Source organism: Phycomyces blakesleeanus (assembly GCF_001638985.1).
Source record: "Phycomyces blakesleeanus NRRL 1555(-) unplaced genomic scaffold PHYBLscaffold_41, whole genome shotgun sequence".
NCBI lineage: Eukaryota > Fungi > Mucoromycota > Mucoromycetes > Mucorales > Phycomycetaceae > Phycomyces > Phycomyces blakesleeanus.
In genome coordinates this window covers 137,921-163,054 of record NW_017265190.1, presented here as the reverse complement: position 1 = coordinate 163,054, position 25,134 = coordinate 137,921, and the positions used below count along the sequence as shown (strand labels likewise).

General features: G+C 35.3%; 5 protein-coding genes across 5 annotated transcripts; 2 read left to right on the top strand and 3 right to left on the bottom strand.

Annotated features, from left to right (window-relative positions):
* Positions 1 to 391: 391 nt before the first annotated feature.
* Positions 392 to 2,501, top strand: Gpa1A (G protein alpha subunit). Its single transcript, XM_018443560.1, has 3 exons — positions 392 to 632; positions 712 to 1,048; positions 1,379 to 2,501. Exons 1-3 carry the CDS (start codon positions 515 to 517, stop codon positions 1,980 to 1,982), a joined length of 1,059 nt encoding a protein of 352 aa, XP_018283855.1. The 5' UTR covers positions 392 to 514; the 3' UTR covers positions 1,983 to 2,501.
* Positions 2,502 to 2,714: 213 nt separating this feature from the next.
* On the bottom strand, positions 2,715 to 6,470 carry PHYBLDRAFT_200783 (hypothetical protein; the record flags this gene model as incomplete). Its single annotated transcript, XM_018439722.1, has 7 exons — positions 2,715 to 3,769; positions 3,920 to 4,023; positions 4,090 to 4,216; positions 4,519 to 4,650; positions 4,918 to 5,092; positions 5,268 to 5,564; positions 5,766 to 6,470. The coding sequence occupies 7 exons, from the start codon at positions 6,468 to 6,470 to the stop codon at positions 2,715 to 2,717; spliced, it is 2,595 nt and encodes an 864-aa protein (XP_018283923.1).
* A 1,474-nt stretch (positions 6,471 to 7,944) lies between these two features.
* PHYBLDRAFT_71666 (hypothetical protein) lies at positions 7,945 to 10,477 on the bottom strand (the record flags this gene model as incomplete). Its single annotated transcript, XM_018442522.1, has 7 exons — positions 7,945 to 8,088; positions 8,251 to 8,556; positions 8,613 to 9,161; positions 9,255 to 9,781; positions 9,849 to 9,922; positions 10,243 to 10,324; positions 10,429 to 10,477. 7 exons carry the CDS (start codon positions 10,475 to 10,477, stop codon positions 7,945 to 7,947), a joined length of 1,731 nt encoding a protein of 576 aa, XP_018283854.1.
* A 6,682-nt stretch (positions 10,478 to 17,159) lies between these two features.
* Positions 17,160 to 19,794, bottom strand: PHYBLDRAFT_156764 (hypothetical protein; the record flags this gene model as incomplete). Its single annotated transcript, XM_018433514.1, has 10 exons — positions 17,160 to 17,311; positions 17,418 to 17,704; positions 17,781 to 17,818; positions 17,969 to 18,123; positions 18,252 to 18,391; positions 18,463 to 18,592; positions 18,704 to 18,807; positions 18,925 to 19,014; positions 19,323 to 19,504; positions 19,753 to 19,794. 10 exons carry the CDS (start codon positions 19,792 to 19,794, stop codon positions 17,160 to 17,162), a joined length of 1,320 nt encoding a protein of 439 aa, XP_018283853.1.
* Positions 19,795 to 23,717: 3,923 nt separating this feature from the next.
* PHYBLDRAFT_184037 (hypothetical protein) lies at positions 23,718 to 24,917 on the top strand. Its single transcript, XM_018438870.1, has 3 exons — positions 23,718 to 23,895; positions 24,209 to 24,352; positions 24,514 to 24,917. Exons 1-3 carry the CDS (start codon positions 23,824 to 23,826, stop codon positions 24,556 to 24,558), a joined length of 261 nt encoding a protein of 86 aa, XP_018283852.1. The 5' UTR covers positions 23,718 to 23,823; the 3' UTR covers positions 24,559 to 24,917.
* Positions 24,918 to 25,134: the final 217 nt, after the last annotated feature.

Below are 25,134 nucleotides of genomic sequence, written 5' to 3'. Positions count from 1 at the left end.
TTGTGCTTGCGTGTGTGTCTGTAATATTTGACAAGGTTCAAGGTTGATTTTTTTTATGTGACTATGTGACTATTTGAGTATTTGAGTATTTGACTATCTGTCTGTACTACTTTTATGACTTTTATGACTTACTTGACTGTGCTATGGGTCTGCATGTCTGCCTGTCTGTCTTGGATTTTATATCTAACCCCTGAATTTCTATATCTGTAATCTAATGGTGAATCTGGGGGTAAGAAATCATATTTATTCACACACAGAAAATAATAAATAAAAAAAAAAAAGAGTATTTTATCTTATTTTTATTATAACCTTCTTGTATTTTTATTATTACTATTATTTTCATCTCTTTACTTCTTTCTTTATCTTTCCTTTTACTCTTTCTTTATCATTACCGGCAATAGAGAACCTCAAGAACTCAAACCAAGAATCTTAAAAAACATACATCTGATCTGGAAATTCTTTATTCTTTTATATTCTTTATTAAAACTATCAAAAACACACTCTTGTACACATAATGGGATGCTGCCAATCTTCAGAACGTGCAGAGGAGAAACAAAGAAGCCAAGAAATTGAGGCTCAATTGAAACGAGATCGAGTCAATATGAAGTACGAAGTCAAGATGTTACTGCTGGGTAAATGAATAGATAGATAGATAGATAAATGCCTTTTAATCAAACTAAAAGAAGATATATATATGTGGATATTGAATAGGTGCTGGTGAATCTGGCAAATCAACCATATTGAAACAAATGAAGCTAATCCACGATGGTGGATACACACCCGAAGAACGACAGAGTTTTAAAGAGGTGATCTTTAGCAACACAATGCAGTCTATGCGAGTCACCCTCGAGGCAATGAAGACTCTAGATATCCCATTCAAAAACAAAGGTAATGAGGCACACAGACGACTGGTAATGGAAGCACCGCCCCCAATTGATGATCTTGGCCATGAATTGGTTGAAGCCATTGTTGCTCTGTGGGAAGATCCTGGTGTTCAAGCATGCGTCTCAAGAGCCAATGAATTTCAACTCAATGATTCGGCACGCTAGTAAGTTAAAATAAAACGATTTTATCTTCTTCATCTTTTATCTTTATATGTACATACACAGGTACAACGAGTACATGAAAAAAATAATTTTTTTTTTCTCTCCTTGATTTTAATTTTTTATTTTATTTTTTGATTGTTGTTTAACCTGTAATATCACAAACCATATATCGACAAACTCCCTTCTCCATCTTAATCTTCATTTCCATCTTCAAGTTCATCCCCGCTCCCTTTGACCCCCCTTCTTTTATATAACTAATATTATTGGTTGTTTGCCATTTACTGATATTAACATTCATAATTATAATTATAATTATAATTACCTTCTATTAGTTATTTCGATGCAATTCTCAGAATAGGACAAAGCCATTACATGCCCAGTGACCAAGACGTATTGAGATCTAGGGTTAAATCGACCGGTATTACCGAAACAGCCTTCCGCTTCAAGGACATGACCTACCGAATGTTTGATGTGGGTGGACAGCGGTCCGAGCGCAAGAAATGGATCCACTGTTTCGAAAACGTGACAGCCCTGATATTCCTGGTGGCCATTAGCGAATACGATCAGAACCTTTTTGAGGACGAGAGTGTGAACCGACTCCAGGAGGCCCTGACGCTATTCGACTCGATTTGCAATTCTCGCTGGTTCTTCAAGACCTCGATCATCCTGTTTCTCAACAAGATTGATCTCTTTGAAGAAAAGATCAAACGGAGTCCAATGAATGTCTACTTTGACGACTACATGGGTGGAAATCATTATGAATCAGCACGCCAGTACTTACTCCATCGGTTCGTGTCCCTCAACACGCAGGCGGATACCAAACAGGTCTATACTCATTTCACCTGTGCAACAGACACCAAGCAAATCAAATTCGTGATGGAGGCTGTCAATGATATTCTTGTACACGACAATCTACGCAACATTGATCTTCTTTAAAAGATAAAGATAGAGAGAAAAAAGACATACACACAAACAAACAAATGCTCCTTATTTCTTATTAACATTTGCTTCTTCTTCTTCTTCTTTCTATTATTATTATCACCATTTAACATTTACCATTTACCATTTACCCACTACCATTGCGATTCACTACTATTTTTATTTCTATTTTTATTGCGCCTTGTACAAACAAATCTCACAAAAAAAAGTTTATTCAACTTCTTTAGAATGACCTCTTCCTCTCCTTTTTCTATCAAACCATTCACCTACCTACCTACCTATTTATTTATTTATTTATTTATTTATCCCCCTCTTTCTCTATCTCCCATAAACCTTTTTTTTTTTTTTTTACTTTACTTTATTGATTGCGATTATTGACAACAATAAAACCCAAGCACACACACACACACACACACACACACGCACACTTATATATAAAAGTATAGTAGGATAGATTTGTAGATAAGCCGAGGTTTCCAATTCATTATACAATCATATTGTTGATTCTTTAATAATAATAATTATATATATATATATATATGTTTGTATTTATATGTATACATTTACATACACAGGCACAAAGAGGCACAGACACAGAGACACAAAGGGATAGAGATATAGAAGCAGAGTGAAGAAAATAATAAAGAATAAAATAGGAAACACAGACACACACACAGGCACAGAAAACACAAAAGAGATATTATAATATATATATATATATATAGAAAATTATTCCACTTCGTCTGGTTTTCCTTTTGAATAATGGGCCATTGACTGAAGAGATATAGTCGAATCATTTATAAATGTCTTTGACCGTGGAATGCCTGGTAAATTGACTGTAACTGTTCGCTGAGTCCGCCTACCCATCACAGATGTCATCAAGTGCTGGGCCCGGGACCGAAGACCTCCTTCTCCAGGTGATGCTGATGAAGATTTGCTGTGGTTTGGCTTGATGGTTGGATGTGATGTTATTGAGCTGAGGATTCCTCCTTGTTTACTAGCACTAGCGCCAGTGCCAGTGCTAGTGCCAGTTCCAGTATTATCACTGTTATTATTATTATTATTAGGATTATTATTATTAGTATTAGTATTACTGTAAACATTATTGCTATTATCATTATTGGTGTTTGGTTGTTGTTGTTGAATATCTTGATGAGTCTTGCTAAAAAGAGAACTCGAGTGTCGGTGTATAAGGGTAGGAGGATTGCACAAAGAATGTGCGTTGTCGTGGTGATCGTGTTCACACAAGAGCGTCATATCAGAAGCCATGAGTGGCAGCATCATGGCCTGTGTGCTGCTGCTCCGTCGTCTTCCGAATCCACTCTTGAAATCCTTGAGAACATTTGAGCGAGAAGATGTTGGTATTGGGACTATCGTTGACGTCGATGTTGAGGATGTCATTTGGTCTGGTGTCAATGAACGTGGATTGTTGTCTAGTGATGATGTATACAGATTCCTCAAGGTTCGAGAATTTCGATGGTTTTGTTTTGTACTGTTGTTACTGTTAATATTACTATTATTACTATTAGTAATAGTAGTAGTAGTAATAGCAGCAGCAGCCCCTGCTGATTTTGGTCTTTCCCCAAATGTATATCCACGACTCTTAAATGACGGTGGTTTTACATTGTAGCCACCATCCAACAGGCGACCGGTGCTGAACGATCGAGTGACATTGTTGGCATCCAAACCAGTTTCGATAATTGATTTTAGCATAGCTGTGCGGGTCTTTGCATTCATGCTAGCAAATTTGTCAGATTTGAGTGCAGCATTTTCAGCATTGATCACTACATGGATACATACAAAATTACATGACGTTACATTACATTAGATTACATTATGGGCTATACAATACAGAAACACACACACACACATACACATATCTTACTTGCTCTGTCTCTCTTTCTTGTACTCTATTTACAGATATGCACACTTACATTTAAGAGTCAGGAAACCGTAAAGTTCATTACTGCTGAGTAAAGGTGGGCTGGGTAACCATGGTCCAAAGTCGGAAATGTTTTTGTTTGCCATGACCTGTACTCTATATATATTCAAAGGGCTAGGTTACTCTATTGCTTTTATATCTTTTTGATATTTTCTTGCTTACCTCCACATCTGTCTGTCTTGAACTGTTTCTGGACTGACGAGTACAAATACGTGCAAGAATTGAGAGTGTATTTCGTTTGGATCAAATTTTGACTCTGGTCCTTCGAGGAAAACCAAACATACGATATCTAAAAGTGCGTATTTGCGTATATATATATATATATATATGTTTTTCGTGTGTAGGTTTTGTTTGTTCATATGTTTGTGATTTTGAATGTGTAATTTTGTATTTGTTTGGTATTGGTATTGGTATTGGTGTAGATGTAGATTCGTTTTTGCGTTCGTTTTTGCGTGTGTATGTTTTTATTATGATTATTAACATGAAAATCTGATGAATAAATAATAATAAATAAAATAATAAAAAATAAAATAAAATAAAATAAAATAAAATAAAAAATAAAAAAATAAAAACTTTGGGTTTGAAACTTGCCATTCCCAATGTATTTCTTTCGATGTACTTGCTGTCTATCTGTAGTCTTGAGGGGCATGAGGGGACCTACATGGTACATGATATTTCGATGTTCCCAGCTAGAGACATACGACACCTCGCCTGATTCACCAGCTATAAAAATAAATAAATGTAAATACCCATAAAGAAAATATTGATTGATAGATATATTGAGTAATATATATATATATATATATTTCACACGTCGGATGATAATGATAGTGGTAATGATTATTATTATGCAGTAATTAAAAAAAGAAAGAAAGAAAGAAAAAAGGGGGGATTCAGAAAATACTAATTCTAATGTTAATTCTAACTCTAATATAATGACACCAGTATACCTGATATATTGATAACTAATTATCATTCTCTCTTACTTACTTTTTGTATCCAGTCCAGCTGCATAGCCTCCGTAGCCTTTCAATTCCACCCGAGATCCCATCATTTCTAGGAACTGTTCACAAGGTGCCGACAACCCAGAGTTTGAGAACCACTCTTCTTCTGTTGTCTGACCATCCTTGACTGACAGCACACCAAACTTGTAGCCTTGTGAGATCTGAGTGAATAATATATAATAATAATAATAATAAATTAATAATAAATTACTACTGTAAATTCCCATATATCTATTCACCTCATGGTTCTTGCCCTTTTTTATATTAAAATTATTCTTATTTTCTTAATTTATTTATTTATAAATAAATAAAATACAAGAATAAGAAGAAACTCACATTCATTTCGTCAAACTTTATCAGGTCTTTTTCTAGGCCAGCCAGGATGGTTGCTTCAGCAGTAAGCTCTTTGAATAGTCTGAGGTCAATGGTTGGGTAAATTGAAAGCAGAGCTGCCCGCATACGCTTGCTAGAGTGAGTTTGGGTGCTGCTGATAATTGCCGACGACAGACTTCTCAGTGGACGCTGCTTACGGTCAGAGTGACCACAATGTAACAAATGTCCCTGGTTTGCTGCCTCGAGACGCATTTCGGTATATTTAGCTGTAGACTCAGGTACTATCCGAACTTCATTATACTTATTGTTGGAATTGTAATTGTCATTGTCATTGTTGTCGTTGTCGTTGTCGTTACCGTTGTTGTTTTAAATGTATGTATGTATGTATGTATGTATGTATGTATGTGTATATATAATATATATTTAAAGATTCTTTAATTTTGTCTTTTTTTTATAAACCTTCTTTTATATATATATATGTGTGTGTGTGTGTGTCTGTACCTCTTTGTGACGGATAATGATATTGTAGCCATGAGGGCTGTATTCCTGAACTACAGAAATAATCACATTCTCTTTGTGTGTGTCACGGTTGGATGCCATGGGTCCAATCAAGCTAATATATGATTTTCCGACAAAGCGTTGACGGAACCAGATGGCCTGGGCATCCACTGGGTCCGTTCCCATTGATGCATAGTCTGCTTGGCTGTAACGGTGCGGTAATATCCGTGCTTCTTCGATTTTATAGTGACCATTAATACCACTCTTATTCATCTTTATAATGTTACTATTGTTGTTACTATTGTTACTATTATCGCTGTTGTCGTTGTTGTTGTCGTTGTCGTTGTCGTTGTTGTTGTTATCATTATTACTGTTATTGGTTATTGTCTTTTCAGGAAATTGTATCCAGGGTAAAACATTCTGAAACAGTTTTTGTAATTCTTGAATGGTAATTGTCCATGAGATCTCCTCATTCTGGTCTGGATTATTGGCATCACTCTCTTGCTGTTGTTGTTGCCGAAGCTTCTGGAGTCCAAGTTCAAGGGCAGTCTTTTGAGGAATCGGCGCGTCTAGGGCACTGATGAGAATGCGGGCACTGTCGAGAACCATCAGTAGATCCTTTTCGCTAATGACCCGGCTATTGAGAAGAGAAGCGCAGTGTTCGTTGATCCACTCGTAACACTCGCGAACAGTTGGTAGTTGTGACATGTTTCTCCCTTTTTTTTTTGTCTTGTACAGAATATTGACAATAAGAGTAAAGAATAATAGTAATAATAAAGAAGTAAAGAAGTAAAGGAAAGGAAGCAAAGAAGCAAAGAAGCAAAGAAGGAAGGAAGGAAAGTAAAAGGAAAGAGAGCAAGAAAGAGGAGAACAGAGTTGACAACAAATAAAATTAAATAATTAAATATATTTCTCTCTCTCTCTCTCTCTGTGTGTGTGTGTGGGAGAAGTGTGCCTGGATATGTAGATTGAAAGTTTATAAAGTACTCTGTTGATCAAGTAAAAATCACATCATTTAATGAAACCAACAGACACACATTTTACAAAATTTACACACTTTTCACAGACACAGGCACAGGCATGGATATAGATATAATAGAGATTGGTATTCTTTGTCACATATCTTACCAAACGTTTTCTTAGTTTTCTTTATATGCTTTGGCTACTTGACAACTTACTCAACTGTGGGCTTGAGAAAATTTAAAGTAAAGAACACTGGTCTTTCAAGCTTTATAGAAGGAGTGCATAAATAGAGACGTCAGCAATTAGTGGATCATCGTGCTACCGTACAAACCCCTTTATTACCAAAGATACCCAAATAAATCAATAAATCAATAAATCAATAAATCGGTAAATAAAGATATGTATCTATGTTCCTATGGGCTATTATAATGTCTGGTTCAGGAATAAGGAGACTACCAACAATAACAAGAACAACAAGAACAACAAGAACAACAGCAGCAGCAGCAGAAAAAATACATACATAGTGTATCTATATCCATATAACACAAGAAAAAGAAAGGGGTCGGGTTATTCAATCGAAATGGAATTGATGATTGCTATTATTTTTATTTTTATCTTATTTTGATACTAGTCCAACTTGTAAGCATTTATCTCTTCTATCCTTCAATACCCCCCTCTTCCTCTTCCTTCTCCTCCTCCTTCCCTCTTTTATTTTCACACCATAGGTTACACATTCTGGCCTATAATATCATATATGTGCTTTTATTAATTCAATGGTGTGGTGTCTATAAATATCCAAAGTATTAAACAGGTTTTCTTATCAAAAAAAATATTGTTTCAAAATAGATTATTATGATTAATAAGCTTGTGATTATTATTTTCTCTTAAATGATATGATATCTATAGCCCTTGTTTAAATATTCCAAAATTAAAAGGAAAATTGGTTAGTATTTCAGATAAAACACATACATAAATCTCTACTATATATCTTTATGCTTAATACTAGTAATAAAACTTGAACAAGACATGACAAATTCGACTATAACTGTAGATAGCAAGAAGCAGGAAGCAAAGAAGCAAAAAGAAAATGGGAAATGATTAGATCAAATACTGTTCTAGACCCCAATTAGACCGGGGTTTTTATTACTCTTCTTAGAAACTTAATATAGAGATAATGATATTTCTATATTGCTATCAGTAAATAGCCAAATTGCTGCTATTAAGGTCTCATTACCGTTAGCTTAATACATAGAGACAAATGAACAAGTGGCCAAGTAATTCTTATAAATGGATGTAAAGCCATTGAACTTGAATATATTTTGCTATAGTAAATACTAACTGCATCTCTATACATATACCAAGTCTAACATTCATATTTAAAATATAAAAATATAAAAATATACGGCTTGCAAACAATAAATTATAAAGAACCAAAGGAATCTTTATAATCGTTCATGCTTTGCCAAACCTTTGCTTTTTACAATCCATGTCTATTCAACTCCCTTATAATCCAATCCCTTCTTACTGTGACGGATGGTGGTGGGTTAATCTCAACCATACGCCGGGTTACCCTTTCTCCAACTGGATCCCAAACAACGTCGTATTTGTAATCCTTTCCTCTCGCATAATTCACCTTGACATCAACTCTGTCTATACGAAAGCACAACTTCACAGCCATCATCTCACGCTTGATAGCCCTTGGACTAATCCTTGGAGAATTGTAGTCAGAAATGCATACTAAATCAAGCTTCTCAGCATCAGGGTAGTCGGGAATCGGACCATCATCATAGTATGCATACAAAGCTTTATTGTTACTGTCATTATCAGCTTTCTAATGATAATAATAAAAAAAAAAAACAGCCCAACCCAGTTCAAACACTTACATACAATCGGAAGAAATTTCTTATTCCAAGGAATTTCGGTACTGGACCAAATGTCCTCGCCAACTGCCTCGCCTTTTTTAACACACACATAAAATCTGTCTTCGTCGACCGGAGGCAAACCATCGGGCCTGACAGTGGGCGAACCCAGCTTGACTCCATACGAGTAGCGTACGATCCTTTGACTGACTAATTTGGGGTTAGCAGAAAACAAGCTGACTCCTCTCATCACAGGTCTGGTTTCTTCTCCAAAACTCTCGAAATGATTAAATCGGTTACTGAAAGCTTGTGTGATCCGCTTCATAAAATAATTGGACTCCCCAAGTCTCCCGGTCGTAAACATGGTGCTTAGATTTCGATCCCCAAGTTGTTTAAGGTGGTCCTCGATCGTATGGACTACCTGATCAATCACTGGATCAAAGACATATACGCCAATCTCATACAGCGTAAATCCATCATTATCACCCGTGGTTTTATACCCTCTTGTGTATCTTTCATTAACTGCTCTTAATAAATCCATTATATCCTCGTCATGACAGTTATTTTCATAGAAAATCTACATAATATATATATATATATTAAATAGTAATTAAGCTATTGTTTGAAATATGTATATATTTACTCATTGTATATAAATACGCATACGTACCTTTAATGCTCGCCTGAATTCATCTAAAGTTCCTGTCACATCGCTCTCTTTGTAGTCTTCAAGATTTGAAGCCTTGAGTCTTACCAGAATCTCAAAATAATGATCCAAAAAGGCAGATCCCCAAAAGACACAGGTTTCCATTGTGATTTCTTTGAGACTTCCTGTACCTGTCTCCGACTCTTCGTCTGTCTCCTTCTCAAATACACTAATGGATAAAAGTCCCGTGCCAGCATTGCAAACCATAAAACTTTGTAAATGTGGGCTATTCAGGCCCGAGAATACATGATCAGCAAACACGGCAACGGCCACGGTTTCGTCAATAAGCATCATCCTTCCTGGATCGTCTTGATGATTGATTAGATTAATCGCGGCAGCATTAGACCGTATTTTGAGCTTGGCTCGTTCGGACCAGCTAGCCGGGGCTGGAAGAGCATATCTGTATCTTGTACGATCGTCGAAAAAGGGGTACTGTATGTTTATGTCAGCCAAGATCAAATTCCTTATTAGCATCAACAAGTCTTGGCTAACTATTGATGAATTAAGCAAGTAAAATAAGTAAGTAAATACACAAATCATTTTATATATATACTTTACTTTGCTCAGTATCCCTATTGTTTTCTAAGCGCTGGATTTCTTGAATAAGCCTCCATCCGAACCAGTGTCTGGCTCTTTTCACATAACAATTTTTTTTGTTTCAGAAATATCCGAGTTAGTACCATTATTTATAGCTCTCAATTTTAAATAATATTTTGTTATGAGTCAGAAATCATATGCACTGGCAAGAACTTCAATGCTCACATAAGCCTTACAAAACAAAACAAAACTAACACAGTACAATACAATACAATACAAGAAAAGACAATTTTGATTGAATAACCATTTTTTTTTCTGCAAATGTATATGTATCGTAATGGCTTGGTCTTGCTTATTATTATTATTATCTTAATATCTAAGAATAGTTAGAATAATTAGAATCAAGATATCTTACACAGGTAAAGCAGTTATAGGATTTATATCTGCTTCTTGCTTAAAATGCGTCAAAAGGTAACCAGAAAGATTTGTTCCGAGATCTAAAATATATGTATGTTAACTTTATGTTGATCTTGAACTTATTTGAAAGAAGTCTTTCTGAAACAAATCATGCTATGTATACATGTTCTCTTTTAACTTTTACCTATTGTGACCAGAAGTTTATATTCCGGAATATTCCATCGACGAGCCATTATAAAGATATGGATCTGATCTCCTTCTTTTTCTTCTTTCTTCTATTTATTTGTTCTGCAAGGTAAGATAAATAAATATATATATAAAGGAGTAAAAGAATGAAATGAAATGAAATGAAACGAAAGGAAACGAAAGGAAAAGGAAAAGGAAAAGGAAAAGGATTCAAAGTGGAATTGATATAACAGTAATTTTGTTTTTGCTTTTAATAATAACCTGCTTCTAGTTCTTGGAATGTCTTATAAAATTGACTCTATCAAGACATACAAATCCAGCTCTAAAGACATCTTGTCAAAAGGCAGAAATCATCTTGATCTTCTTAGAAAAAAAATATCCTTTGTAAAATAAATTATCTAATACAACCTATTCAGGAAATATTTCCTTGTAGTATGTATTGTTGCTTTACCATAGTTACATATATTATGAATGACTGAATATATACATTTATATCAAACTGTCAATAACTATTGTTTCTATTCTACAACATTCAATCATTATCCTTTCTTTAAAAAAAAAAGATTCATAATAATTCAGAAATGATATGGGTGGCGGTCCATTCTAAATGAAATGAAAAAAAAATCTACCAAAGGACAGTTTTTTCTTTTCTTTTCTTTACATTTCTTCCAATGGTATAGATCTTCATTTCTGGCATTTCATTATTATTTACTATTATTCTTTTCAATAGGCAAAAGCCTGCCTTTTTTTAGTCCAAGCTTTCACCCTCAGTCAGTTATAAGATATATACATCCTTGGGAATATTATGATTATCACACCTCGCTAAATTTATTTATCTATATCCATAGTAAATTTATTACTGCTGTTATATGATTCACGAATGTAAAATAAAATATCAAATAAATTATGATGGGTACCTCTTTAAACTATCATTGATATATAAAAGCATATAGAATCTGTTCCGATATGTAATATGTTTCTCATCTATGAACATGATAACCCCAATTTTAACTCTTTGAGTCAAACGTATATATATCTTTCTTTCTTGTTTTTCTATACTCCAGCGTTGTATCAAAGCTTGACTGATTCGGCTATGCTTATAATGAACTGGAAGATAGCCTAGATCAAGAACGACAAAAAAAAAGCAAAAAAGTCTGTGACCATGAATCGAACATGGATCTCCCGAAACCATCCAGGAATACTGCCGTTGTAACATCACAGATAAGATGATTTTACACAATTAATTTTGTACACTGTTTTTTTTCTTTAATGCCACTTATCAAAGTGAGCTTTTAGATAGTGGCGCAGCTGTATAAATGGCTCCTATTAATTAAACATTTCATTATTATTATTTTTGGTTCTTTAATAAGATTGCTCCTTTAACTTCTACTCATTCTCTCGCCACCATGTTTCAATTGTGACACGGAATTGTTATGAGACTCTCTGTCTTTCGAAGCAATTATAAGATGTCTGACATGCCCGCACACCTTTTATCATTTAATATAAGCATTAACATTATTTAATTTACAATTCTATCATCATATTATTCATATATAAAAGTCAAAGCTTTATTCTACCAGCATTTTCTCTTTTTTTTTGGTATAAATATCTTCAATGTCTTTATTAAATAAACTAGAGTATTTTTTTTTGTCTGACAAGTCTTCTTTATTTGAAATAACATATCAGTATTTTCTATATTGTTTGATTATTCTTGCTTCCTAATTTTGTTAATTATTAACAGTTTAATCATTTAATTGTGTTATATCTTTATTTTATAGAAATAAGTTTCAAAGCTGGTATAACTCATCATATATAAAAACAGTGCTTGATTTAGTGACATGGGCGAGAATCATTCTTATCAAACATCACTATATTCAAAAAAAAATTACTCTGGAATTATTATTAAATTGAGTGCTGACCATATTCTTCTTTATTCACGCCATTCTCCTCTCATGGAAAATAAAGTTAGTCACTTCTCTCCATATGATACATGTGTAAGACTTGTGTAGAACCATATTTTGAACTCATTAAAATCGACTGCGGAATGTCGTACATAATAATCATTTCATATTTACCACTGTTTTATTATTATTATTCTGTTAAAAGTTAATTAGTATACTAGGTTTCATAAAAAAAAGTCATATTATCCGCGATAATGTAGTGGTAATATACCCGGAATTAATCTGGGATACCCATGTTCGAATCATGGTCGCGGACGTTTTTTTTTTACTCTTGTCGTTCCTGGCCTAGGTTATCTTCAAGTTTGCTGTAAATGTAGCCGAATCAGTCAATATTCAATACAACACAGGAGTATGGCAAAGTAAGATAAAGTAGAAAATATGAATTCTGTTATTTTAATTTGGTTTTGGCTTGGTTTATTTTATATGGTTGTTCAAATGATTATCCATATATGACTACCATAAAGAAGTGTCTAGTATTAGTACATATTATTACAAACATACTAAAAGTCTTTAAAATTACATGCTTATGAATAATCATTCAATTTTCTGTTTCTTTCGTAAAGATAAATAACCAGGATTTGTATCACTGAAATTAAGTACGACATGTAAAATCTAAAGGCGGTTAACCGCAGTACTTCTTTAAGCGCAGTAATATACTCTTGACTCTTGACTGTTGTCACTGAGCGACCATATACCACCCAAGGATGAATTCTCATATAACATCTTTTTTGAGCATTAATCACATTATACTGCATTTATTTTATTTATTATATATATATTAAAACAACTACTGCGAATAATGCGCAGTATCATTTTAAGAAACTATAAAAGACGATTCAAATTATAACAGTTGGCTTCTTTAATATCTCTCTCTATCTCAAAGTAATTTCTTATGTTTATACTTTCCTCAAATATATTAAGGCTCCCTATGGTTTACACCGGCTGAACATATATACCCGTACTCATTGCTTGGATACCAAATGCCAAGGTCAATATGCACAAATATCATGCCCTCTTTCTTTGTCTAGCACCTCACTTCCAGAATGGATGGCCGCTCTCTAGTCGGTTGGGATTTTAGCTTAGAATGAGTGTTCGTCTTCTTCGCCGGCCATTTATTCAGCTTATCTACTTGCTCACACTATCCATCCGGAACCAAGCTTCTCAATGTTAAATTTCTGCTTGTATCTGTGCAACAATCGTTAGGGTCCCCATCCTTTCTCGCCCTTTGGCATAATCTCTATCCCGTCTGGTTCCCGCGGTTGTTCCCTTTAAGCCCTCCAGGCTATTATTGGTATACTTGCTATGTACCGTGCGTCTCAAAGGGTAAAAAAAATACCACCTTATGCCTTACTCGACCCACTGGAAAACTGGGCCTCTTTGATACAGCCCACACAACACTATGCTCTCCGGTCGCAATGCATTTTTCCTCTCCTTCTTCTTGCGCCAACAATTCATTTGATTCTTATACGTTGGCTATGAGCCCGTTCTTCTATGTATTTTATAATTGTATCTTGTACTTTACTTTATCTTACAAGTCGCAAAGTCACTTTGCCCGCGCAGTTCTGCCCTATCTTTTACATTTTATTTTTATTTGCTTATGATACACCTCCTTCAATATGCTTATCTCTTCCTCTTCCTCCTAATGTTATATGACACCCTATGCCACGCAATACTTTTCTTCCTAACTCTCAATCTCACGAACTGGTGGTATCCGATACCTTTTAATATGATCCTTCACTTCATTGCCCCCTTTTTTATGACACTCAATATCACCGACCAGCGTATCCAAACATCATTCAGAGGTTTTTCCGCGTTACTGACACAAATACCGATATCTTACGGCCCTTCTTTGCCACTATATGAATTTTTCCTCCTATCCTACTACTTTCTACGACGGTTCATATGACATTTTTTTTGATCGTATGCCAGGTTTGGTGCCTTTTAATTCCTCAAAATGGTAACTCCAACATTCAAGATGCCTCTTTTAACTTTTATGCTTACACCCAGATCCATACACTTGTCACTCTGTATCACATCTGTCACCTTTTAACCTTATCTTTTTTCCTCTACCTTATGCTCTCATGCTCATATTACTTTTTATATTATTACTACTCTTGTTTATTATCCTGAAAAATCTAATAAAAATTATGACATATATATATATATATAATATCACAGAGTATCTATTTTCTTGATAAAGCTATGCGCTAAATGATTACAAAGGCTGCCATTCACAGCGAGATGAGGTTTTGGGACACACTTTTATAGTCGGACATTCAAATAACGTCTTTATATGTTGCAAATATTGATATTGTCGTTTTTTAATCCCTCAATATCTCTATGAATATCGGTCTGTTGTTAGTCAGACAGGCACTGAACGCTATATATTTACTTTGTAAACAACTTTACATAGTAGAACAAAATACAAAATTTCGATTTTTTTTTAGGTGTATGTCCTGAGGGAACTTTGGGATCAAACATCGTTATGTGATGTAAATATCGATTTTTTCATTCGTAAATGTTTTTTTTAGAGTGAAAAAATGGGATATTTTTATCAATATGTGAGCAATCGATGGCAAACGTCTTTTTTATGGTGGATCACAGCGTACCTCACCAGGTTACTTACATATGTAAAGAAACTTTAGTTAACAGATATTGACTTATAGATGGCTGTTTGTACTTTATTTGTCATTTTGATCAAAATTGATCTTTTTTTTTCCACCAACGGTATATTCAACAACCTTCAAAGTATATAATAATAATTATCTGTTTAAACTAAATATTTTCTATCAGTTATACTGTTGCTAAGCGAAAGTAGGTAGATAAACTAGGATATGCAAGTAAAAGAGGTTTTGATTCTCGCACTTTCGTCACCCATATTGAGTTTTTACTATATCATCAAATCCAGTGCTTATTACAAAACAAACACCGACACAAAACATATGGCTGATAGATTGTCTTATATACATATATATATATCTCATTATTAAAATAATTCAATCATCAAGTCATTATTTTTTTTTATTCATGAATATATATATATATACTTCATACTCCATACAAAACTAGTTATCTTTATATCATTTTTCTTTCTGTTTATGATTGAGAGTGTATACAAACATATACGCGTATAAGCCAATATGTGTGTATATATATATACACTATTAAGCTTTCATTAATGTAACCATTTCATCTAAAGAAAAAAGAATTGTATTTACATGTTATTTCTTAATTTTCATCAAAGGAGGTTTTTTCTTTGCATACATATATACTAGTTTTAAGCTTACTTAATACACGGGTAATTCTCTCTGCAAGTGCATTTCTGCCTCTGAGGCGCTGGAGTTCAGTTTTAAGTTCCATAATATTTGCAGCTTCACGCGTAGAGCTTGATTCCTTTAGCTATAAACAGAAATTATACAAAAATAAACAGGTAAGTAAAATAAAGCCAACATTGTAGAAGTTTGGACATGAATTTGTTAAGGGTAAATTAAATGAGTAGAGTAGATTATATATTAAAGAAGAGGAAGGGGTGGTTCTACTTACCAAAGTACCAAGAGACACCAAAAGACGATACAATGTCTCTTCATCAAGTCCCTCATTCTTGATTAGATTCAACAGACTACTCATCAATGATAACTCGCCATCTTCGTCACGGTCACCATGAGTAGTCAGTAATACAGCCAAACTATACACACACAAGCAAACGATTGTTGGTTTGGCATTTCAGATTCATTAATTTCCTCATATCTTCCTAAAATACACACACAAAACAATTACCGCGTACAGCCTAACTTACTTTACAGCCAAGGTGCTGGCGGCCAACTGGGTTGCCTTACTCTTGTAGACACCCGCGGCTTGTACAGCGTTCAAGAAAACATTACGATTTGGCCACAATGCTTCCCGACCTTCAGGGAACAAGAGGTTGGCAAGTCCACGGTAGGCCAGCATAGCATTTGTCTCGGCAACCTTTTCAGATACCGGCTTGTCCAACCCACCGGCCTGTAAGAAAAAGGTAGCCGGACTGGCAAAAGAAAGCGAAGAGGTTGCGGCAGCAAGCGCAGCTGGGGCTGAGAGGCAGTATAGTCTCAGAATATCCAATGCGGGGAAACGTTGGCCAACAGGCCAGGTCTGGCAAAGTCTCACCAGGATTTCCAAACCCTTTGGATCAATCGATTTGCCTTGAGGGTTGCTCAAAAAGTCGACTGCTTTGGCTACCAATCCAAGCTCTTCATCTGACAGCTTGGAAGATCCAGCAGCTTCGTTGTTAAGAGATCTTAGTTTTGCTTGGACGGCACTGAGATTTGTTTGCTTGAGAGCCAGATACGTTTTCTATATATATATATATATATATATATGTGTGTGTGTGTGTGTATATATTTTTAAGCATAAATACCCTCAAACAAACAAACAAACAGGTTCACGGACTTACAATAGGTAATATTGACTGGGTGCGTACTACAGGGCTTGGTTGACCGGACGATCTGTATGAGGATCCACCTAAAAAAAAGGAAGTTTGTACTGTTTAATATACTGGTTCTTTTTTGGTTTGTTTAGTATACATGTATACTTGGGTACGTTACCAGTAAATGGATCCGAGTATGTAGATGGAGCACCATATTGAGAAGACTGTTGGCCAGGTGTGTAGCGATTGCCACCTTTGTATGTATAAATTGCAGATTGTATTTGTATATATGTAAAAGAAAAATCCAGTTAGAGTTACTATTATTTACACATCTACCCATATATAAATAAAAGAAAGAACACTTTACTAACCTGTGAATGGATCTTGGTATTGGGTTGTGCTGGGGCCAATCTCAGCAGGTTTGGTATTGGTAGTAATGAAGTCTGCAATCTGATCAAGGAAACCTTGTGAAAGTTCATGGCGTGTAACAAATTTCTGTGCAGCATCATACGGGTTTTCTTTTATATACAAATTAATAAAATTTAGTTTAACTCTATTGTCATTCTTCTGTTATCCCCAAATGATCCACGTTACTAATGATAATAATATTACTGACTAACTTACGGTTCAAGTTGTAAGGTAATTTGAGCATCGCATTGGGTCCACCACCAATGTCAATGTCAAACACATGATCGTACTCAACGCCTTCGTAAATCTGCTTCTTGTCTGATCCAACACCGCCCACAACCTCACCGATCTTTGTCCAGTTATGGGTAGACGAATTCCATTGGTGAGCTTCCACTGTGCCATTCCCTGCGTTTACCATAATAACTTGTCCTTCTTTCTTTCCCGGAGTCAACAAGGCATCTGGTCCAGGTAACTTTTCTTTGTTAACATCTCCAAGTTGATTACTATAAAAAGTACATCAATAGTATATATATTATGTACATGAGTATTCTTTTGTTTCACTGTTTTAATTAAACTTACGAAGGAATGGATTGACTAGCCAATACTTCATCCAATGCCTATAAAAAATGTAAACCGATAAATTAAAAGAATAGTAAGAGTAACAGTAGTAGTCTATCAAATCACTCCCCTCTTTCCAGTTACTTGGTGCACAACACATGCACACAAATACGAGTACAACTACCAACAAAAAAAAACAAATCTTGTACCTTTTGATCTTCAGCAAGGGCAAAACGTTCAGCAGAACGGGTGTACAGACGAACAGTTGCATCACTTCCACCTACAGCAATATCATCATTGGGTAAAACAGACACAGTCCAGACAGAAATACACGGTTGCTGAAGAGTCTGTACACATTCACCATCTAAGCATTATTCGTTTGTTTGTTCCAAATATACATCATATAAAGATAAAAAATATAAAGAAAAAACATAATGAGCTATTACTATTATTTAAAGTATATCTTTTTCTCCTTTTTCTTTCTCACTTTACCTTTCCAAATGCGTACAGTTCTATCTTCTCCAGATGAAACAAATTCACCGGTACTCAGAACATCTACCGAATAAACAAAGGAAGTGTGCCCATGGAGTTCCTGCAAGCATTCTCCTTCCAATGACCAAACTCGAAGGGTTCTACATTAATAATATTAGTTGTTATATTCCATTAGGTTGTCGATATATAAATCATTCTTTGTGTATTTTACCCATCATTGGACGACGAAACGAATCCAACTCCAGGAACTTTCGCAAGGGATCGTACAACGTCTGTATGTCCTCTAATGATTTGAACTTGTTTACCATGCTTCCACAATCGAATAGTCTTGTCAGCAGAAGCTATTGTTGTTGTTGTCAGATTCGGTCAATCAATTCTGCTAGTTCGTGTGTGTGTGCGTGTGTGTATAAAACACATACATACATATATATATATATATATAGGATATTTACCTGTCAAAATCACATCATCATCCAAGGCAAGCACACCCCATACTGCAGCCTCGTGTCCTGTAAGAACATATGCCTTTTGATAATTCTTCCAGACAATTGCCTTTCTAAAATTTATAAAATAAAAGTTTGTAATATCTGTTGTCAGAAAAATCAATTTTCTCTCTCTTTCTTTCAATGAATCAAAAGACACATAATAATAAACTGTGGAAAAAAAAACTTACTTGTCCCAGGAACCAGATACAATGTCACCACCTGGGGAAACATCCAATGCACACACATTCTCAGTGTGGCCAACCAATGTATATAATGGACTTGCGGTTTGGGATGGATCGCAGATATTGATTAACTTGTCTGATCCACCCGACACAAATAGACCTTTTTTTTGTATAAAATCCACAGTTTAGTTTATACCAATATACATATATCGATCAATTGGAGAAATATTTTGATATTATTGATAATAGCATTAACAGAAAAGATTGAGATAGCATATTCTTTTTCATTTTTTTCTTTTACTGTCACTACTACTATTGCTGTCATTATCACTGCGACTGATTTTATTTATTAATTGTTTAAACTCTACATACTAATCATAGACTTGTAGAAGAAGAATAAAAACTCACCATTAGGATGCTCCAATGAAGAAGGAATGGTAGTAAGAGCATTGATAAAGTGGTCGTGGAAAGTGAATGTATGATTTAGCTCAAAACTATTGGGTCCTGTGCGTTTCCAGCTACGAACTGTTTTGTCTCGTGCGGCTGATAGAACCAAGTCATTGGAAAGAGCACTGACAGCTCTGACCTGTTTATGTTTATCATCATTGCAAAGATACAATATATATATATATATAGTAAGATAAAAAATCCCGCAAAATAATAACAATAATAGCAAAAATAAGACAAACAGAAAGGTGATTCTCGATAAATTCTTTGTTCTTGTTCCTGTTCCTGTTTCTCTTTCACTTTGTTTTTTTTTGGGTTTTTTGTTTGTTTGTTTGTTTGTAATCATCTCAATGCGTATATAAGAGGAAGAGTGTTCAATAAACGTACGTCTTGGTCATGACCCAGTAAGGATGATTCTAATCGGTACATTCGATGCGATGAATAAAGAGACTGGAAAGAAACAAAATGGAGATTACGCGTTTATTTTTCTTATTCTTTCCATCTATCTATCTATCTGTCTGTCTTTCGACTGACGACTACCCTTTGCATGACGGCATTGAAATCACGTGGTAAAATACACTCCGCTTTCCCTTCTCTTCCTCTTTTTTTTTTAATTTTAATTTTATTTTATATTTTATATTTTATTTCTTATTTTAAAATGAAAAAATAATAGAAAGGTGCTCTTTGGTTTCCAAATTTGAGAAGCAGAAAGAAGAAGCCAAAATCTCGTGCTTTATTTTTTTCTTTTCTTTTATTTTACTTTTTCTTCTTCTTTTCATTCTTCAGTCTTATCCTTCATGCCGTCCATAGCACTTTCGACTGCTGAGGACAAGAACAAGATTAGGCGGGCCTTGCCGACCTCTGTAAGTTAATTAATGTCGATTCTTTTTGATACATCTTTTAAATGAAAAAATGAAAAAAAAACACCCACAAACCCATTATCCTTTCTATCAAGCATTATTTCACCATTCAAATAAACCTTTATATTTATATTAATATTGCTATCTTTGTAGAAAATCTATGCTGCTACTGTTGCACGAGTTTATGTAGCTTACCCTAATCCACATCGATGGGCGTACTCGAACATCTGGGGAGCTGTTTGTTTTTTAAAAGACAAAAAGAAGCACTCGATGTATTTTAGAATTGTCGACCTTATGGTATGCTAATTTACTAAAAAAAAAAGAAACAAATGCCTAAATGAACTACATTGCATATCAAATCGTTTTGTATAGAGCAATCGAGGTGTAATTTGGGAACAAGAACTCTACGATGGATTCGAACTTGAAATGGCTACTCAATTCTTTTACACTTTTCCAGGCGATGTAAGTACTATATCTATATATTTATATCTAAATAGAGATGTCTTATGAATTGAATTGTTGCGTGTAGGAATATATGATTGGTCTTTCTTTTACAGACACCACAGATGCTTCTGTATTCTACACCAAAGTGAGAACCCGAGAAGGAAGTGTAAAGACTGCGCCAAAGAAGAAAAAGAAAGGTGTGTGTGTGTGGTCACCAACACATGCATTGTTGAATTAACCAATAAACTTAAATTAGACAATGGAAAGAAACCAAAAGGAAAACTAGACAAGACACAAATTGGCTTACCTTCAGGCTTTAGGTAAGACTTGTTCATTAACACCGTCGTTATATGTAATGACTTTATGTTTTACTTTAATAATAAAAAATTAGACACTTGGGTCACATCGGCTACACTCCAGAGAATGGTTTCAGCGTTCAAAATACTGATCCAGAATGGAATGGACTATTTGATCAGCTACAGTCTCTGGGAATTTCTGCAGATGAGATTAATGAGAACGCAGATTTTATCAAGGACTTTGTGAACCAGCGTGGTGGTCCTGAAGTCCCTACAAATCAGCAGAATAACTCTGCCAAGGCTCGTACAGCTCCTCCTCCGCCTCCGCCTGTTCGACGAACAGCTCCTCCTCCACCCCCTCCAATTGGTGGTAAGTATATATATATATATATATATACATGTATTAGATACAAGAGAATATTAAATAAAGAACGGCAAAGGAAGGGCGGGTACAAATATTAATGGATAATTAATAACATAACATCCAACCTTTATTTATTTATTTATTTATTTATTTACCAATCTACTTATTCTAGGTCGTCGTCCTCCACCTCCACCCCCACCATCTCGTAGAGCAGCTCCCCAACCCCCGGCTCCACCTATACGCCCTAGCACTAGTAACCATGTTTCACCACCACCACCAGCACCAACTCGAGTACCTCTTCCATCTCGAACCGTCGCTCCTGCAACACAATTGCCTCCTCCGCCTCCTCCTACACGTGGAATACCACCTCCTGCTCCAGTCAGATCTACAGAGCAACCTCGTATACCACCTTTGGAGACTAATTACCAGCCCAAAAAATCCAACAACCCATACCGTATGGCAGAACCACCAGCTACCCATTCCTTCGAAAATACTTACGAAGAAGCTGCAGAGACACACCACCAGCCACATAGCCATGAAGAGTACAGTCATGAAGAAGAAGAAGAAGAGTATGAACATGAAAATGCTTATACAGCACACCAGCCTTCACATATTTCTTCATCATCACCACCTCCACCCCCTCCACCGCCACCTCCGCCGCAACAACAACAACAACAACCTCCACAAAGATCACCACCTCAATCAGCACCACCTCAGCGTGCATTGCCACCCCCTGTACCACCATTGCCTTCAGGTCGCCTTTCTGCACGCCCTTCTGCTCCTCCACCACCACCATTACCTAACCGAGGTAGAGGTGGTCCACCGCCACCGCCACCAGCTGGACCACGTCCTACAGCACGTTCGATTTCCAGCCGACCTGCCATGCCTTCACCTGCTTCATCAATGAATGAACAGTTCTTTGATGCTTCCGAGTCATTCCAAGCAGGACCTCCTCCTCCTCCACCACCACCTCCACCTCCACCGCAGCAGTCTCATCCTAATCCTCCTCAGTCGAGCGGTCCCCCACCACCTCCTCCTCCACCCCCACCAGGTGGTGGACCTCCCCCTCCCCCGCCTCCACCGCCATCATCATCAGGAGGGGGACCACCACCACCACCTCCTCCGCCATCGCAAACATCTGCTCCATCCAATGCTCCAGCTACCGGTGAGCCACGAAACGCTCTTTTGGATGCTATTCGACGTGCAGGTGGTATCAGTGCTCTCAAGGCTGCTCCACGTGATGCAATTCATGATCGCAGCAGTCCAATGGAAGGTACCAAATCTTCTGCTACGGCTGCAGGCGGAACTGTAGGAGGAGCAGGTGCCAACGATTTAGCAACAAGTTTATTGGCGGCACTTCAGGATCGTAAGAAGGCCATTGAATCAGATGACAGTGATAGTGAAGGAAGTGATTGGGATGATGATCCATAAAAGCCTTGAAGAAGAAGACAACAAAGACAGATATAATTTAAGTACAAACACGCACACGCACACGCACACGCACATACGGATATATAAACTACACAAATACACAATAAATAAAATAACATAATGATAATATTAGAATTATTAGCAAGAGAAAAAAAAATGAGCAAATCAAAGAGTTGATAGTTAAACAGTCTCTAGGCTAGAGATCCGTATCTGGATTATTAATTTGTAATTAATACTTATAATAATAATAATAATAATAGAAGAAGAAGTGGTTTATTACATTATATTATTTTTCTATCTGGTTAATTTGTGGAAGAGTAATGTAAATATTGGAAGCAAGATAGGTCAGAAACGACATTTGTGTCCAATTCAATTGAAGATGAACATTGAGCTGTTAAAAAAGGTAGAGTAGAATGGGGGCTTATAAACATTTATATTTTGTAATTATTGATGTGGACAGACTAAAAAGTTCAAAAAAAAAAAAGTTCAAACGACTCTGATTGGCTAGTCTGTTTCTATTACCACTTGAATAGTAGAAGAAGATTGTACTTTTGGTGGAAGAAATAGTACTAAAACTTGACTTTACTTAATATTCATTTGAGCTTTTTTAGCCTGTCTACATCAAATAATCAAATACACTTGAACAAACGGGTTATTTCTTCTTAAAACAGCTCGTCTGTAAAGTTTGATCTACCTCGTAAATATAAATATATATAATGGGCTTTCCTTTCTTTATATTCCCTAAAGACGTAAAAGAAACAGAAGAAGATAGAGAGAGTATGCATAAAAATGATTAGTATGTGTGCAATGTCGTGACGTAAGGCGACGTGACTTATACTCCAACATGGTCCTCTTGGTAGTGTTACATCCACGTAAAGTCGGACATTTAATTAGTGTCGCCTTTCTCCCTCTCTCTTTTTTTAAGTGAACTTTTTGGTTGCCTTTACTGTTTCAAACCTTTCAAATTCCTCCCTTTCCCCTTTAATATATATATTATATTATATTATATTATATTATATATATATATATATACATACATATATCTACAATTTAATACATAACGATGAAGACATTTGTTGGACCTGGACTGTCTGTCTGCTGTAGTCTCTTGTCAGTCTGTGGTATTATCTTTCTCGTAAGTATCTCGATTTAGAAAGACCATTACTACATTAGAAGAAAACAGTAGTAGGAGTAATTGCTAGTAATAAACACGATGGACAATCTAAAAGAGTCATCAAGGGATTTGGTCTCCTTCATCACATATCTTTTTATTTTATTTTTTTGGTTTGAAGAATGAATAACCAAAAAATAAAGTAAATGGAACAATTACATTTACATTTATACTCACAAACTCGTAATTTTACTATTATTTCAATAAAAATTAATATATATATATATGCATTTATTTACTCGTGAATCGAAATGTGAATATATTATATATTATATAGGTTGTTCTCGGGTTTGCTTTTGATGCCGAAGTAGAGGTTTTGACAGAGTTTACCAGTGACCCTGATGACCCCAAGGCCACTGCTCATGCTTGTTTCACTGCTGCCATAGTCTATGCTTGTTTCCTTGCATTTTGCAGCTGTCAGGTAAATTATATATATATATATATTGTGTGTGTGTGTGTATAAATGAGAGAGAGAGAAAAAAAGAGTTAGAGTGATAAATATATATACATGTCTTTATTTGAACATTGGTATTAATAATGTAATATTGTATATATAAATATATTCAATCATTTTATTGTTAGACTCTCGTTCACAAGTACAATGCTCGCAACCAAATCCAGCTTTAAACTACACAAATCAAACCAACCAACAACAAAAAGAAACAAATACACTCCTCTTCTTTTCTTTTCTATTTTTTTCTAGTGAAATATAGTGGAAGGAGAAGAGAGGAAGAAAAAAAAAGGGGGAAAAAGAAGTGTAGAGAGAGAGAGAGAAAACGAGGAAGATGGGGGAAAAAGGTTTGGTTTGCTTGTCATTTTGTACAAAATGAATATTTGAAATAAATCAATGTAAATCAAATCAAATCAAATCAAATCAATGCAAATCAAATCAATGCAAATCAAAATGAATTAAAATAAAAAGCCTTGGGAGAAGAAACGATCTTAAAAACGGTTGATTTCTTTTTGACCCACTGTTTGTCTCCATCATTCATTTGTTTATAATATTTGTATATTTTCTATATAAAAGGAAAGTAAAAGAGGTCTAGATACTGTAATATAAAATATACTATATAATATGTTGGTGAAGATAAAAGGTGATGGTGGTGGTGGTGGTTGTGGTAGAGTAGTATATATATATATGTTTGTGTTCGTGTATATAAAATGTTTTGTTTGTTAATCATCCTTGATTTGACCTTCTTATTC

What these genes read in the sequence shown, in the direction of transcription:
- Gpa1A (XM_018443560.1), top strand. Translation starts at nt 515, where the DNA reads ATGGGATGCTGCCAATCTTCAGAACGTGCAGAGGAGAAACAAAGAAGC. An exon ending in AGTCAAGATGTTACTGCTGG is followed by an intron (nt 633 to 711) that starts GTAAATGAATAG and finishes GATATTGAATAG; the next exon opens with GTGCTGGTGAATCTGGCAAA. An exon ending in CTCAATGATTCGGCACGCTA is followed by an intron (nt 1,049 to 1,378) that starts GTAAGTTAAAAT and finishes ACCTTCTATTAG; the next exon opens with TTATTTCGATGCAATTCTCA.
- PHYBLDRAFT_184037 (XM_018438870.1), top strand. Translation starts at nt 23,824, where the DNA reads ATGAAGACATTTGTTGGACCTGGACTGTCTGTCTGCTGTAGTCTCTTG. An exon ending in TCTGTGGTATTATCTTTCTC is followed by an intron (nt 23,896 to 24,208) that starts GTAAGTATCTCG and finishes TATATTATATAG; the next exon opens with GTTGTTCTCGGGTTTGCTTT. An exon ending in TTGCATTTTGCAGCTGTCAG is followed by an intron (nt 24,353 to 24,513) that starts GTAAATTATATA and finishes TTTTATTGTTAG; the next exon opens with ACTCTCGTTCACAAGTACAA.